A 17,625-nucleotide genomic window follows, 5' to 3' on the forward strand; every position below is an offset into this window, starting at 1 on the left:
TGGCGGCAGAGGCAGCAGCAGCTTCAGCGGACGCGGCGTCCCGGCGCGCGAGAGGCCGCTCGGCGGGCTGCAGACGCGCCCCGCTGCGCCCTGAACCGTCCCCGGCGCCGCGGCCGTCTCGCCCCTCGTCCGCGCTCCGCGCCGCTCCCTCCCGGTCCGCGTCCCCTCCCCCGCTCCTCGCCTCCCCTCCCGCCGCCCGCCTCTCGGGGGGAGGGGCGTGGGGGCTGGGAGCCGATTTGCATGCGGCCGCCGCGGCCGCTGCCTGAGCCCCAGCCCGCCGCCGCCGGAGCCCGTGCCCGCGCCCGGCCGGCGCGGCCTCATGCCTCTGGCGCGGCCCTCGGGGGGGCGAAGGTGAAGACCGGCTCCTAGGATGAGTGAAGGGGCGGCCGCTGCCTCGCCACCTGGAGCCGCTTCGGCAGCCGCCGCCTCGGCCGAGGAGGGCACCGCGGCGGCTGCGGCGGCAGCGGCGGCGGGCGGGGGCCCGGACGGCGGCGGCGGCGGCGGCGGCGAAGGGGCGGCCGAGCCCCCCCGGGAGTTACGCTGTAGCGACTGCATCGTGTGGAACCGGCAGCAGACGTGGCTGTGCGTGGTGCCTCTTTTCATCGGCTTTATCGGCCTGGGGCTCAGTCTAATGCTCCTCAAATGGATCGTGGTGGGCTCCGTCAAGGAATACGTGCCCACCGACCTGGTGGACTCCAAGGGGATGGGCCAGGACCCCTTTTTTCTCTCCAAGCCCAGCTCCTTCCCCAAGGCCATGGAGACGACTACCACGACCACTTCCACAACGTCCCCAGCCACCCCTTCCTCCGGCGGCGCCGCCTCTTCCAGGACGCCCAACCGGATTAGCACCCGCCTGACCACCATCACGCGGGCTCCCACTCGCTTCCCGGGGCACCGAGTGCCCATTCGGGCCAGCCCGCGCTCCACTACGGCACGAAGCACTGCGGGTCCCCCGACGGTCCTGTCCACGACGGCCCCTTTCTTCAGTAGCAGCACGCCAGGCTCCCGGCCTCCGCTGCCAGGAACCCCCAGTACCCAGGCAATGCCCTCCTGGCCCACTGCGGCATTCGCTACCTCCTCCTACCTTCATGATTCTACTCCTTCCTGGACCCTGTCTCCCTTTCAGGATGCTGTCGCTGCCTCCTCCTCCTCCTCATCTTCCTCCTCTTCTACCACCACCTCGTCTTCCTCCTCTACCACCACCACGCCAGAAACTAGCACCAGCCCCAAATTTCGTAAGTAAACGCTGTCTGATCTCTGATTCACCATTGAGTTTCCTTTCTTCCTGCTGTCTTTTCCCCTTGCTGCCTGGCTTCTAACACCCCCCCACCCCCACCCCGTTCCAGGTTTGGAGCACATAGTGAGAAAGATAGTTAAAACTGGCCAAAAAGGAGGAAGAAGGTTCCTGTCTGTTTGGGTTTATGTGTGGGATGGGGGGCAGACGGTCAAGCTCCACGGGCCCTGCTTCAGTGGGTCCCAAATGAGAACTCATTTCCTAAGTCCCTTCAAAGGGTTAACGAGAGAGCAGTGCCTCCTCACTGCAGACCTGCTGGCCAGCTTTGGGATCCGGCTCCTTAAGAGAGCAGAGGAGGAAGGGAGGGAGGGCCTTCCCAAACGCACTGAGCCCTTTCCCTGCCCGTAGGAAGGAGAGAAAGAAAAGCAAATGCAAATTGACCGACGGTAAACCACCAAGGGAAGTTTTATGTCCCGGGGGGGGGGGGCGGTGAGATGATGATTTCATGAAAGTGTTGGTAGAAAGAAGCTGTAGACACTTATACAGCAGCCCTGACCCTGGCAGCGATCATCAAGGGTTAATATGAAGCTGTTGGGAGAGATAGGGAAAGGGGGCTGTCTGAAGCCTAGGGCTAAACTGATGGCCGCCTGCCCATGGCCATTCCAAGATGTAGAAAATTGAGTCTGTGGCCACCAAGTGTGAGTGAACTAGGGGGAAATACGAAGAGAGCCTTGCAGAGCGGCTGCCTCTGGATCCTGATGAAGGAGGAGTTTTTTCAGCTTGCCAAGCATTTGCTTTTGTTCCTCCTTTCCCAAAGGTGGGGTGTGAACCTAATCTCCACTCGTTCTGTCAGGAAAATATAGGTGAGGGAATATACAGCCCTTTTGAAACAGGTCACACTTGGAATGTAGCATCTTCAACCTCTGCTCAATTGCTGCCAGTATTGGCCAGTTTATCCCAAGCATGATAGCTTTCTATTTGTATAGGAGGTATATATTTCTCTACATCTTTATAAATGTTTTAGATGATGCATTGACCTCCCATCCTTACTCCTTACCTTGTTCTTATACTAAGGGAATGTTAAGAAGCTTCTTGACGTGACTGTTGACTAGGATATGGGAACATTTTGCACAACCTGTGAAGGTTATTTAGGACAAACCCCCGGTCTCTCAGTTTAAGTTCTGTGCAAGGCTGTTCTCCAAAAACTGCCCGGTTATGCTGTCTTAAGTGTGTATGTCTGTTCTGAGCCATAACATCTGGGGAAAAGGGAGAGCGCACATCATTAACTCTTCAGTAGGAATACCTGAGTTGCTTTCAGTCATCTGGTAATTTCCATCTCCCTGACCTGTGGTTTTATTATGGGTGTTATTCCTTGACAACTTGATGACTTTTTTTTTTCAATTTAGGAGTTAGTGTATTTGTGGGTAAGGTCCAAGAGAGAAATTGCTTATGCCTTTCCTTACTCCGCTTTGGGAAAAATAGGCTGTGTTGGGAGACAGGGAGAAGAGGGACAGGAGGGAGACTGCCACAAACCAGGATGGCAGTCAGATCAGTCACTTGCCGCTTCTCTCTCCTTTGACTGAAGCAGTTATTTTTGAGAACACATTTTTTTTAGTAGGTGTTTAGAGGCTTCTCTCAACAAATCTAGCCTGAGTTCGTGAACGAATAAAGGATGTGCAAATGTATGTGTGAACATATTCAGTGGATTGTAAATACATGTGTCTATGCTGAAGACCCCAGATTTTTTTTTACCATTTCTTTTGACAGTTTATAAGAAAAACTTCTCAACCTTGTGTATTTGGGAGTGGGGGTTGGGGACAGCATGCACACAGGGCTGGGGGTGGGGAGGCATTTCAAGTTCTTTTTCAACTGGTTTCCTTGTGTTCCATTCCGGATGTCTTTTAAGAAAAGCCCAAGGTAATTATTTCTACCCCTCCATGGTCTTTTCTTACATTCTGTAGAAGGGATGGCAGGCTGTTTAATAAGTAATGATTATTGACAGAGCCCTCAGCCCCAAGGAAAAAGGGGAGGGATCTGTTAATGGTGCCAATGTTCACATAGACATATAAGAAGTATTTGTTTTATGCATATCTGAAGTCCAGGTCTTGCTCTTTTCTAAACCTTTAATACGTCAAATTAAGTGATAAAACAGAAGTATGCAGTCCAGCAGAAACTGACCTGGTTTGCTGATATCAACAAGGGAAATTTTAATGAAAGGAAGATTATATAGTTTCTATAAAAGATGAGTTTAAATACATAGTTGTATGGTAATTTAAAGAAAAAATATACTTTAATTATTTTTTTTTGGTCCAAGATTGCAGGATGATTAACAACCTGAAATAAAGATTTATTTGAAAGATTTTCAACACTGCTGGTGCAGCTGAAGAATAATGGCCTGTCTGGTACTTATATTTTTAACTTGTTTTGATTATGTCACTTAAGTTCCCTGGAGAGAAATTTCTCTTTAGTCCAGCTCCCACCTCCATAGTTGAAGTAGATTTTCTTTCCTTTCTTTTCTCTTTCTCCTTTTCTTTCTTTCTTTGTCTAGCCTCTCCCTCCCTCCCTCCCTCCCTCCCTCCCTCCCTCCCTCCCTCCCTCCTTCCTTCCTTCCATCCATGGAAGTCATGGATTATGTTGTAGCACCTACAGACAGCTAAGGATGATACTCTGTTTTCTTGAGACTCACTTATTCTTTAATGGTCAGAGTCTTTGCTCTTCCCTGAAACACCTCGAAGCTCACGGAATGAATGTCGTGTTCATCTTAGGTCAGTCAGATGGATTCTGTGTATGAAGGCAGCATAGCTCTTTGGAACAGGAGAGGTTTGTTCACTCTAGAATAAATAGTTGCTAAAGGATAATAGGATTTTTGCAAGTAAAAGCTATTTGTTATGTGGAAGGTTCAGTTTGGAAGTCTGTTTCTAATGTTTTGTAGGATCAAAGATAAAGAAATGTTAAACTTGAAAGGCAGAAGGAGAGGAAGGGTTTGGAAGTCGGCTCTTTTTATTCTCTAACCTTTAGACTATGAGCTGAACCCAAACTTCTTCTGTTACTGGAGTTTCCAGTTAGTTGCCAAGGATGAGCCTTACTTTCAGATGCTTTAGAAACAAGTACTTTAAACACATTGCCACTAGTATATTATTTTACCAGAAATGTTTTTGAAGCTCTTTGTGTCTGAAAGTGTAGGTTAGTTTACAGGTTTTCCAAGCCAAGGAAATGTTTACTACAAACAGTAGAGAAACAGTGATTTTGATCAGTGTCAAACAGTCTTTTACATCACATTGAGTTGTGTTTTCAGGCTTGATACACATATGTAGAATGTTGTCAACACAAGTGTTAATTGTTGTTACTCAGCAAAATTCTCTAACTGCTAAAAAGATTAGAGTCATTGGCTAAATTCAAATACTAAAGGCAAAGAGCCAGTTTTAATGGGTAATTTTTTTGGAAAGTACATAGTTAATACCAGTGAGTAAGATCACAAAACTTGAATAGTGTATTTAGTGAAGAAATATATTTAAAATATATCATTCATGTTTAAACATGGTACCAGGGTAATTCTGATATAACCAAATCTATTTAAATAAAAGTTTACCTCAACATACCATTTGTAATTTTGAAGAGAGACATTGACTTTCTGACTATTTTCCTATTGGTTCTTTTTAAACATCTTTAATCTTTGAGTAAGACTACTCTTGGTTGCTTTTATAAGCAGCCTTAGGCATAATTTGTTTAAATAAACTTACTCCTATACATTGTCTCCTGTATACATGAATAGGGCCCTCAAAGGAATTTCAGTGTAGAAGATACTGATCCTAATCATGTGTGGTAGCCAAAGTGAGGCTTCAGAGCTCAAGATTAATATTTCTTATGAAATCCAGTTGAGAGCTTTTTTAATGAGCACATGCTGAACCTGAGTATGTTTTTTATTTCCTTTGGCCTTAATACAGGGTTATGATATACTTCTGCTCTATTCAGTCTTACTGTACATTTCACTCTTTAGACACATAAGGTCCAAATGGAAGAAAAGGGAGTAGGGGTCAGCATAGAACTGACAAGGCTTTTTAGGGCCATGTTTAGCTTGGTCTCAGTGCATTATGCCTGTGGTTTAAGCCTTCCTTTTCAATTTCTCATGGCTGAGATGAGGGATTGGCAAGGCTAATTGAGATTCCTTTCTGAATTGTGAATCCAGGCACCTTCATATTGGTGGCATTTCCCTCTAGTCTTTTTTTTTTAATGCACAGTGTTGATCTACAAGCTTGTCAGTAAGAAAGAGAAACAAGCAAACAAACAAAGCTACTTTGTGGCATCTTCTGTTACTGAAGAAAACAAGTTTTCTCAATCAGACTTGGGCCATAAGCAAGGCTGCTGGTTTAGGGTTTGAAACCAGTGCTGTTCTGGGAGGTCTAGTGTGTAGAGGAACAAGATCTTTCTTCCCTCTGAACCCTTCTTCCTCTCCATACCACAGTGGGAAGAAGGCTGATTTTTATCTTGCTTCTTTTGTAAAAATGCTTTCTTTATAACCTCTCAGATCTAGTGCCAGACATATCTCAATTTCTATCTGGGAGTATCGAAAATGGAACATGAAAGTTGGCCCTGAAATATACTGGAGCAAGGGAAGAGCCATAAATCTATGTCTGCAAAATGCATTTGAATTGCTTATGACTAGAGCCGAAATTCATTCTTCTCTCTTTGAATCTGTTTTTATCTTAGGACTTTTGTGTTTTGTGAGGCACAGAGCTGGTACTGCGTTGACAAATACCACTGAGACATTTTGAGATCCTAGAACTTTTACTTGTCTGCATGCAGGAGAGTTTTTCCTCTAGAAGCATGTATACAAGTGAAGGCAGGAGGGAGGAATAGATTCAGTTTAAAGCTTTGAAATATTCAAATGAAATAATATCCAGTAGATGTTTCCTGCTCATACAATTAGTAATGAAAGTCTTAGGACACATGTTTAGTTTGGATTTCCATTTTCACATTTGTTTTGTTGAGGACTTCATGCACTTCTCCCTTATCCAGTCTTTCGTGGAATTGAATCACGACTCTTTCTGAAAGCTCTTTACAGACTTTTGAATTGTTTTAAAAGTCAATCTTTTTGGTAAGACATTAGACTGTTTAAGTTGATGTAGAATGTTAGGGATTTTTTCCCGCCTGTTTAGGCAATTGAATTACTTAACTGTCCTGGTGCTTTATTTTTCACTTTTTAAGTTTTTTTTTTATGGGAGTCCAAAAACTTGGTGGAAGACTAATTGCCATTTATTATTCCACATAGATTGGTATACTAATCATAGTAATGTTGATAGCACTTATTTCAGTCCACAGTAAAATTGTATAATTAAGCATAAACTGTTATATACTCTCATATGATTTTGTTGTTTTCATTTTAGTGAATATTTAACATGGATTTTGGGCATTGAAATGCTGGTATTTAACTAGGTAATTTAAATAGATTATAAAAGTAATGGTTTAAAAAGCAGAAAATTAAAATAAAACTTAAAATGTGTACAGTGTCCATTCTCCCATACCTTGATGTAGGGCCAAGGCTTTTTCTTGAGTACATATCTATATTTTCATAACATCTTTTCAGTTTTTTTATAAACCATACCTCCAATTACCTGTTTTTTCTTTGAACGTATTTGTAAAGGAATCTGAACCCAGATTCTTCATAGATACTACAATATACCCCTGCCCTGGAATCTTTTAAAATTTCTTGTCCATATAATTCATCATAGTTTCCTTCTACTTTTAATTTATTTTTAATATATTTTATTGATTATGCCATTACAGTTGTTCTGTTTCCCCCCTTCATTCCCCTCCACCCTGTACACCCCTTCCCCACCATACCCCCATTTAGTTTATGAACACGTGTCTCAAGTTCTTTAGATTCTGTATTTCCCCTACTATTCTTGCCCTCCTCCCTATCGATTTTCTACCTACTGTCTGTGCTACTTATTTTCTGTACCTTCTCCCCCCTTCTCCTTCTCCCACTCCCCTGTTGCTAACCCTCCATGTCATCTCCACTTGTATGGTTCACTCCTGATCTAGCTGTCCTCTTAATTGCTTTTATTTTAGGTGTGGTTGTTAATAACTGTGAGTTTGCTGTCCTTTCACTGTTCATCTTTTTTATCTTCTTTTTCTTAGATAAGTCCCTTTAACATTTCATGTAATAAGGGCTTGGTGATGATGAACTCTTTTAACTTGACCTTATCTGAGAAGCACTTTATCTGTCCTTCCATTCTAAATGAAAGCTTTGCTGGATAGATCAATCTTGGTTGTAGGCCTTTGGATTTCATGACTTGGAATATTTCTTTCCAGCCCCTTCTTGCCTGTAAGGTCTCTTTTGAGAAATCCGCTGACAGTCTGCTGGGAACTCCTTTATAGGTGACTGTCCCCTTATCTCTTGCTGCTTGTAGGATTCTCTCCTTCATTTTAATCTTGGCTAATGTAATGATGATGTGCCTTGGTGTGTTCCTTCTTGGGTCCAACTTCTTTGGGACTCTCTGAGCTTCCTGGATTTCCTGGAAGTCTGTTTCCTTTGCCAGATTGGAGAAATTCTCCTTTATTATTTGTTCAGATAAGTTTTTCACTCGTGGCTGTTCCTTCTACTTTGTAAAACAATTTACCGTTTGGAATTTCTTTAAAACACTCAACCATGTTTTAACAAAAACAACAATATATTTTATTTCTGTAACCATATATTGTTTGCTTACATGAAGTTGAACTAACTTACATAATTACAATAGGGACAACTGGCATATACAGGTTTGTTATCCTGACTGTGGTTGCAGACATGTGCAGGCTTCCTTGATGGTAGCCTGTTGGCTATGACCTTTTCACCATGTTCATCACACTGCGGGGAGGGGGGCAGGTGAACAACCAGCTGGCTAAAGGGAGGTTGGTTGAGAAAGTGACTCCTTTAGCAGGTAACATATGGAAAATGTGAGTCACTCATAACCATATTTTTTGATGACTTTCGTGGGAGGGTGACAAAGATTTGTGTGTTTATCTACATTTGTCCAGAAGAAGTCCAGCTATCATTAATATAACTAGAACAGTTTGTACGACATTGATGTAACCTGGCAGCCAAGGATAGTGGCCTGGAATGCACATGAGTGCAAAATGACTTCACTGTTCTAGTAAACATTGATGTAACCTGGCAGCCAGGGATAGTGGCCTGGAATGCACATGAGTGCAAAATGACTTCACTGTTGTAGTAATTGGGGTGGTAGATGTCGTTGAGTGAACATGTGTACTGTGTGGCTCTCACATTCAAAATGAGTGAGTAGAGCAATGAATCGGCATCAGATTTTGCGTTAAGCTTCAACATTTCTCCATGGAAACTATTTGGATGGTTCAGAAGGCCGCAGCTATGGGCAAAAGGTGATTGGCAGCTTCATTACGACAATGCTCCTGCTCATTTGTCACCTCTCGTGCAGAGTTTTTGGCGAAACATCATATTACCCATATGACTCAGCTCCCTTACAGCCCAGTTTGGCACCCTGCAACCTCTGGCTTTTCCCAGAACTAAAATCACCTTTGGAGGGGAAGAGATTTTAGACAATGGATGAAATTCAGGAAAATACAGTGGGAAAACTGTGTGAGGTCCCAAGGTGCCTAGGTTGAAGGGGATTGAGGTGTCCTTGTCCTATGTACAATTACAAATAAAAATATACAATTAAACAAATAAACAAAAATCTTGTAGCCTTGAGTCCTATGATACCTGTGCAACCTCAAAGAAGCAAAGTCCCTCTCTTTGGACTTTAACTTCCTCCCCTGGAATTAAGAGGGTGATAACAATACTTTGCCTCTTTTTTTTTTTAATCCTCACCCAAGTACATTTTTTCCCACTGATTTTAGAGAGAGAGGAAGGGGGGAGAGAGAAAGAGGGAGAAAAAGAAAAACATCAATGTGAGCAAGAAATATCAACCAGCTGCCTGCCTTCTTTGTATGTGGCCTGAAGGGATCAAACCTAAAACCCAGGTATGTGCCCTGACCAGGAATTGAACCTGCAATCTTTTGGTCCATGGGATGATGCTCCAACCAATGAGCTACACCAGCCAGGGTATAACTTGCCTCGTATACCATTTGAGCTGCAAAACCCACAACTGTTTTAATGTCAAGAGAAATGGAAAGTAGACAGACTAGGTATTTTTACTCATTGAATTCATTTGAGATATTGGACATAGTTTGCTACCAAGCTTGAGGAATGTTTCTTCACAATGAGAGATTACTACTCTTGTATGCCCTAGGACCTCCCCTGGGTTCCTCTCTGATATCTTGCAAACAGAAAATATGGTGAAGAAATCTACCTCAAATCACATTGGAACTTTAGTCACAAACCACAGCACATCATTTCTCATTCTTTGCTTGGTAGATGTTTTTTAAAGCCTGTTTTGGATACATGTTTATCAAAGAGAGGAACTGAAATTCGGGGGGAAATGAGTGAGACTATTGGATTATCTGGAAATATGAAATCTATAGGAATCTGAAAATTCTTGATAAACAAGGCCTCATGGCTCCTTTTCATTCCTTTCCTACACTGTCTTATTTTCATTGAGTCTTTGTAGTTTGGAGAAAATAAATGTTAATAAAAACCAGTTCTGCATTGCATTCCGTTCCCCTCTTAATTTAGGAGTTACTGTGATTTAGGCTTTAGAGGATTAGTTGTTTGCATCCATCAGAAAGTTCTTTTAGGTGTATACCTTTGCACCTTGGGGAACTTTAATATTAATATTAACATTTTCAAAACATCTTGCTTCAAGCTTGTGTTGGTTGGAACTTTCTCCTAAATTATATCTCAAAGTATAACTTTTTTGTTATAAATTTTTATTTTTCAAGACAAGTTGGTAATTGTACATAAATCATAAATTGTCATGCACAGGCATAAAAGAAGGCTAGTCAGAAACAAACTTTCAAAGGAAATTTAGAATTAAGTTTAATAATAGAAGTTTAACAGCTTCCAATGATAATATTTTGTCTTCGAGGCCTTTCCCTAGAAGTGATCATGTGTATCATGGATGCAGCACAGGCTGTAAGAACATGTATAAACATAAATGGTCATCTGAATCTATGCAGTTATGTCAGCATTAATGCATTATAGCCATGCATTCTATAAAAATAGAATTTTTATGCCAAACATTTGATAAGGGTCACTGAACATACCAGCCTACCTCCTAAGATACCCTTCCCATGACCACATGTGACCCTTGGCATGATCTTCCTATGGTTTGCCAGGGAGTTTGAAGTTCACTAAAAGAGAAATTACAATCTCCTCATCATTTTTGGCCTAATTCTGTTAATTTCTTTGCCTTGAGTTTTCTTTTTTGAAATGTGGAAGGACATTTCACAGAATCTCAACCTTGGAAAGACCTGAGAATTGAGGCAATGATAGAAACTGCAGTTGTCATTTGTGGAGTTTTACTGTGTGCCAGGACAGTGGCACACAGTTTGTCATATTTACTTATTGAAACAAGGACTCAAAGACAACTATCTAGGCCCACAGTGTAGGTCTGATTATCTCAATCATGCAGGGAATTAGCTGGGCTTGGAGTGGTTTTAAAGTTTACCTAGAACAGTCTCAAGTGGCATAGTTTGAAGGATGAGGAAGATCAGAACACCATTTTGCAGGCAATCTCTTCCACCACAAATCCTTACCTATTGATACAGTGTGGCCTTATCAGCATACATTGCCCTTTTCAAGTCTGTTGCTCATCGACTGTGGCATATGCCACTGTAAACTCCATGAAGGCACATCTGCTCTGTACGTCATTTTTTGCTATGGGAAAAGGAACTTTTTTCTTTTTTTTAAATGTTTTTTAAAAAATTTTATTTAGTTATTTTTCAAGTACAGTTTTTTGTCTATTTCTCCCATCCCAGCCTCCCCCGCCCCATCTCCCCACCTCCCTCCCATTTCCACCCCCATTAGTTCTCCTCCCTGTGTCCTTCCTATTTGTTCCTCCAAATCCCTCCGCCTTTTTCCCCTTAAATTCCCTTCCCTCTCCCCTCTGGTCACTGTCCCCTTGTTCTCTATTTCAGTGTCTTTGTTTTTTTTCTGCTTGAGAAGCCTTTTTTTCTTAACCAGAGAAATCACCTGGGTTTTCAGTCCACAGAGAAATGTAGGTGCTATTTCAATCAAAAATGTTTTTAAAGGGTTTATTTTTTTTATAGAGAGGGGACTGGAGGGAGAGAGAGAGAGAGACATTGATCCATTGCCTCTTGCACATCCCCAACTGGGGACCTGAGCTGCAACCCAGGCTTGCGCCCTGACCTGGAACCAAATCAGTAGTTGCTCAGATCTATCTGAGCAACACCAGTCAGGGCTCCTATACTTCTATCCCTTGATCTTCTCAACTCTTGTTTTCCCCTCTGGCTGCTTGTACATGATTCAATAGAACAATGATAGAAAACAGTTACAGACTTTATCTGCTTCCTAAAATGTCACCAAAATTGTCTTTGACCATTCCATATTTGCTTTGATTATAGTAGTTACCACATCACGTGCTGAGACTGGCCAGTGAAATGTGTCAGAACCTGTGGAGTGATGCTGTGTAGTTCTACAGACACATTCCCATGCTACTAAATAAATGTGGGTGTTGCGCCACATACAGTGTCTCCTACAGAACATCTGAATTCCTCTTGGCACAATTTATGAGGTACCCACCTGTGACTAGCCAGTGGTCCTAAGAAGAGGACTATCGGTGAGACCATGATGGTCTACCAAGGAAAGCACAAATTGGGCCTGATCATTGCTTATTTGTTTAACATTTCTGTGTAGCAGAGATCACAGAGGGAAAATATTCTTTTGGTTAAAATGAAAGATGACTGGGCTTTTTCCTCTTGTAAACTCATGAGAAGAAAACAGAACTAAGTCAAATACTAAGATTGGGTTATATACTCTTTGAATAGCCATGCCGATGGATCAGAATACTTTGTTAGTAAGCCCATATTTTCAAAAATCCCTTAAGACTGTGCACAAATCCTGTAGTCTAAGAATGACAGCTGTGCTCATAAAGAAGAGGGGAAATGAGATCGCTTACGCAAATTTATTGTTAAACAAACGTTTTTGTCAGCATGATGGCAAAATCTAGACTTTAGAAATAGAGTGAAAGTGGGGTGGAAGAATGCTGATAAACACTATCTTTACTGAATTCTATTGAACTGACTTTTCAGAAGGAGACTAGTCCTGTGTTAAAAAACTGTTAGGGCTTTTGCTTTCAGATGAGAGGCATGTTTACTTAGTGTTACATGTTTTATTAGCTCCCAAACCTGTTTATGTCAGTCCTTGTATTTAAATAGTATGTAAACTAATGAATTAGTTGTGGTCTCTGTTAGAACTAAGTAGATTACTTTGGATATAGTCCATAAAGATAAATCACTTAAAAATGCTTGTTGAACACATTGTGGGCAAGTTTAAGGGAGAATATAAGTGTTTACATATCCATAAAAAATCGAACTTGGATTTCACTTGTGGCTTTACATTCTCATTCCATAATGAACATGCTGAAACCAGAAAATTGCAGCACACATTTTGGGCATGATGTTTCACCAGAAGGATAAAGGAAATTTATTCAAGAGAGAAGCCTTGAATCCTTTAGGCAAATATTTGGCAAGCGATTGTGCATTTGTATGTTTTATATTAAAATAAAATAATAAAATAAATTTTCCTTTCTGTACATAATAGGTTTACAATGCCATTAAATTGAGTTTTTACTAATTTTAAATATATTGGAAAATGTTTATTATATAACTACCTAAAACTCTTGGTGGAAAACTAGATGCCAATTATACTAAGCTATGTGGATTAATAGACAGATTTAATAGATAGTAACTGTGTTCAAAGGGGGTTCACCAGATTCCTAACGGCGGTGATTTCTGTGTTGTGTGATGGTGCTGCTACCCGATGTATTGGGTTTGGCGTATTTTCTAAGATTTATTTAGTGGTCATGAATTATGTCTTTAATTAGAGGTGTTCTTTTTTCTTTTTTTACTTTTGAGAAAATAAAGAATATGCTCCACGAATCAGAATCAGTTCAATTTTTGGTTTTTGTTCTGTGGAGACTTTCCTTTTTTTTGTCTTAAGTGTTTGTGTCTTAATTGATGGTGGCAGCAGTGAAGTGCTGATGAGTTGGTTTCTGCTATGAAATGCAGATGTGTAGAAATACAAACTCATTTCTTTGCTCATGGGAAATACTGCCTTATTGAAGGCAGAGTGTCTTACCCTGGGCCTTGGACTATTAGCTTTGACCTTATAGGAATAAAATAGAAGTTTAATAAGTTACTTAATGGTTCTTCAAGTGTGCAGATGTGGGGCAGTTTTTAATAGAATTGCCACAGATGGATATAGCCAATATTAATGAATCAATTGTGTGTATAGTAACCAATTACCTGGTCTATTTTGCAGATCAAATAAAAGGAAAATGCAGAGACTGTTTGTGGTGCTGGATCTGAGAAGGGAGGGTGAGAACAAATAAAAACAGGTGGAATAACCACTTCAAAGATTTACTGGATGTTGTAAGGCTGTCCCAGAATCACAAGGTATTTATTCACATAATAAAGTTAGGTGGTTGGACTACAGGTAGATAAATTCCTTAGGCTGATGGAAAGTGGTGATTTGTGGGACACATAGCCTTTGTGCCTAAATTCTTTTAGGGCTCTCAAATACATTGGTGAGCAAAAAGATTCAGAACAACAAATGATTCTGTTTACATAATGTTTAATGTTAGAAGTGAAAATTGTGATTATCACTGGGGAGGAGGCAGGTAGTGAGTGGAAGGTGACCCAAGATATGAGGCTTTAGGCTATTGTTAATACTCTGCTTCTTGATCTGGGGGTTATTACTTGGGGGAGTTCCATTTGTCAAAATGCATTGAGCTTTATGCATATTATTTGTGTATTTTTTGTCTGCATCAATACAAACTTAAAAATATAAGAGAAGTATTTCAAAAACACTTTTTTGGCCTATACTTCATGTTACCAGGATGGTGGTCTGAGTTCAGGGATTTTTCTGTTTGCAGACACTGGATCATAATACAGTTTTTTGTTCATGCCCGGAAGTCTGACGAACTGGAGGGGCTTCCAGGCCTCAGCAGCTCCCTTTGTTCTCAGGATCCCAGCTTAACGAGACTCCATGCGGATACCCACACTCCTTTCCAACTTAGGCTTTTCTGAGTGGATACCTTGTGTTTCTGTTGCATAAAACTTTCTTTCACCATGTCTGAAGTGTTTCCGATTCAGCATGGGTTACCACATTTGTCACGTTTCACACATATGACAGCATACTTGTATCTGAGACTGTCACAGTTCTGCAAGCATTTGAGTGTATGATGCATAAGAAAGACCATTAATCATTTGCATTTATGGTTTTGTGAAGAAGACCAGAGCATACATTCCAGAGAATATTTAAATGCTGAAATGTGTGATTTCACCTGAAAAGTATATTAGGCCATTTCAGAAAGTAGTGATCAGAGCAGCCAGTGACATATCTGGTCTGGTGGGCAGAGAGGGTCTGTCTTGGAAGTAATGAGGCAGCCTCACCTTTTCCTTAAGTCAGGGCCTGATGAAGGAGGGAGTGCTTGGGAAGACATGCATACCTATGCCGCCCCGGGAAACCATAGTCAGGATTGGTGCAAAGAATTGGCACAGTGCCTGTAGAATTTTCAGAAGATGCAAAATCTCTAGGATGATTTAAAGGGAGGAGCAAGTGATAGATTCTAAGGATTCTCTAAGGCTAATTTGTCCCCAATCCTTTAAAGATATGGTCTTTGACATATGCTGAACATTTTTAATTATTGACTTTATTCTAGTGCCTCTTCGAAAGTGCTACAAAAAGCAGTAGAATTGCTGTTTTAAAATGTTTAGTCTTTCCATAGACACATCATCACAGCCATAGATTTAACCCAAAATAGTAGCTTTCAAATGTCTAAACATTTGCAAGTAGAGATGTACAAAAAAGTAATAGGAAGAATCTCTCGATTTTACTGCTTCACCTAAATTAACCTGTTACTGCCATCAGATTTTTTCAGAGACGAAAACTCCTTTGCCAAAGCATGGCCACATCACTCTTTTGGTTTCATCTGAGACCTTTCCAGAGACCTTTTGGGACCATGTGCTGACAATGGCAAAGCATTCAAAAGGCAGCAGCACTGTTGATGCCTTGAATGTCCTCACTGTGTAATGAGTGAGAGAAAAGTATGCTGCTGCCTCAGGAACCCCAAAGGGGGGCCTGTGAGGACGTGAGGCTCGCACTAAGCTTGCCAGAGGGCTCCCGTCATAGAGATAAGAACCACATCCCTTCATTTGCATATATCAGCAGCCAAAATTACTTGGCACCCACTTTGTTCACCATAAAGAACCTCCAGATTAAAATTAAGTTCATCACTCTAGCCAGCTTCCTTGGTTGCTCTCACTGTGGCCAGACAGAGGGGCTGTAACACTGTAAGTGCAGATGTTAAATTAGTGTTGATTGGTAATGGCATCTCTCATCTGTTTTTCACTAATCAGATAATTTTCACTGGTGTCAACATTTATAATAGGCCAGCTAACATATACTTGTTATTTGCCTGGGATATTTTCAGTTTATCTATAATTTTTACTTAGGTAAAGGTAGTCTTTTCTTAGTTATTTGGGTCTTTGTGCATATGCTCAAAAGAGATTTTTGAAAGGAAGAAGGCAGAACTGTAGGTTGGGTCTTAACAAAGTCACTGTTAAATTTGTGTTTCCCCTTCATCACTTGGTTTTGTAGGCGTCTCTGTGACCTTCTGTGGTATCACAGTGATGCTCATCTTTCATAGTGAGCAGCTCCGAGTAATTTATGATAAATAATGAAATGCTGTTTCCTACAATGCACTGCAAATGGCTGAGTGTTGTAAAAGTCTAAAGAGCTCTATTACTTCTAAGTGACTAGATAACACAGAAATGTTAACACTAAAGAAAAATGGTCCAGTAGAACATGTTACTTGCAAAGCACAGTTCCTACTGTTAGGTACCTTGTGGTAGGCTTCCTGCATCTGAACTCTGCAAGGATTGGCTTCTGATCAGTTCCTTCTAGAATGGCAGGGAGAGGATTTTGCCTTTTGCCTAGTTGAGCTCGCTAGGAGCAGTAAATGGTCCATTTATGTGTATATGGAGTGGAGGAAGGGAGAAACTTGAAAATTTGTCTACAATTTGAAAACCTTAATTTTCTAAAAAATGGTGTTATCAGTGATAAGAACTTTGATGCTAGGACGGAACAACCAAAATCTTTTGCTTGAGCAAAAAGTATTGGAAAGATATTAAAGAGTAGATATTATAACAGTTTCATCAGAAAAAGCTTTATAGATGCTTGAGATAAAAAAAATTAACTCATTACAGTGTTTTCATTTTCTCCCACTTCTCCACATATACAAACATAGAAACCTACCAAACACATATCCAATTCACAACCATCAGCTCCCTTGTATCCCACAGTGTATAATTGTTCACACTTGTTTACAATGAGTGGTACGTGTGTCCTCATCCTGGTTGCCAAGGAATGGCTGCATCTCTCAGTGGTAGTGTTTGAAGACTAATTGCCAGGTACAGAAAGTCTTTATGTACTACACTCCCATTGTGAAAATTGAATTAGATTGCTGGGCAGTGAGCTCTTTATCCTGACAGGAGAGTCTCTTTGTGAGCAAACCGTAGAGAAGGGCAATCTTTGGTCAGTGATTCTTTTAAAATCACTTTGCAGAAGTTTGTTACTGCCTTTTCCCACATTTCCCCAGACATTATTATATTGTCAAATGAAATTATCTGTTCCCCCTACTGGAACTTCTTTCTTTTCTCAGAATATCAGCTACAAGGTATGAAATGAATTGTATAAAAATAAATGACACATACTCATATGCGGCATTTAGGGAAGAGTACCCTAGCTGCTCCATCAATTTCTTTTCACCGCTGTGCTGGGAAGTCCACTTTAATCTTCAGTTATCAGTTAACGCAATCATGTGAACCTCTGAACCTCCCAAAATAGAAATGTTTTTGTGTGAGGAAAATCAGGCTGTTTGTGAATATGTCTGCTTTTGATGAAGAGTTGTTGCCACGTGCCTTGGGAGTCAGAGTTTCGAAGAAGGAAGGAAGGCTGTTCCCAAAAGCCTGTTTGATGAATGGGACTTGGGCTCAGCTTCCCGACCATTTCCCATTTCTCCAAGCTGTGGTGTGGGGAGCAATGTGGCATTAGCAATATAGCACACTTAGGTATCTGAGCAAGGACTTTGGGGTTTGTAGATCATGCAGGCTTTTTAAATCTCCAGTTTCTAGTCTGCCACTTCCTCTTTGATGTTCCACTATATTGTAAACTGGGAGCAAAAGAATCTGATGAACAGAAGGTGACTTCCATGGAGACTGGGAAAGGCTGGAGAGTTTTACCTTAGGGAAGT

General features: G+C 41.3%; 1 protein-coding gene across 4 annotated transcripts in view; it reads left to right on the forward strand.

Annotated features, from left to right (window-relative positions):
- Positions 1–370: 370 nt before the first annotated feature.
- The window catches only part of NRG3 (neuregulin 3), a 1,193,746-nt gene continuing 1,176,491 nt past the window's right edge, over positions 371–17,625 (forward strand). For all 4 annotated transcript variants that reach the window (XM_053663970.1, XM_053663971.1, XM_053663973.1 and 1 more), the window contains exon 1: positions 371–1,235. In XM_053663970.1, the coding sequence (XP_053519945.1) occupies positions 371–1,235 (865 nt within the window). The remainder of the gene's footprint in view (positions 1,236–17,625) is intronic.

The sequence above is a fragment of the Artibeus jamaicensis genome, unplaced genomic scaffold, assembly GCF_021234435.1.
Source record: "Artibeus jamaicensis isolate MK-2021 breed Jamaican fruit bat unplaced genomic scaffold, CSHL_Jam_final contig_332, whole genome shotgun sequence".
Taxonomy (NCBI): Eukaryota; Metazoa; Chordata; class Mammalia; order Chiroptera; family Phyllostomidae; genus Artibeus; species Artibeus jamaicensis.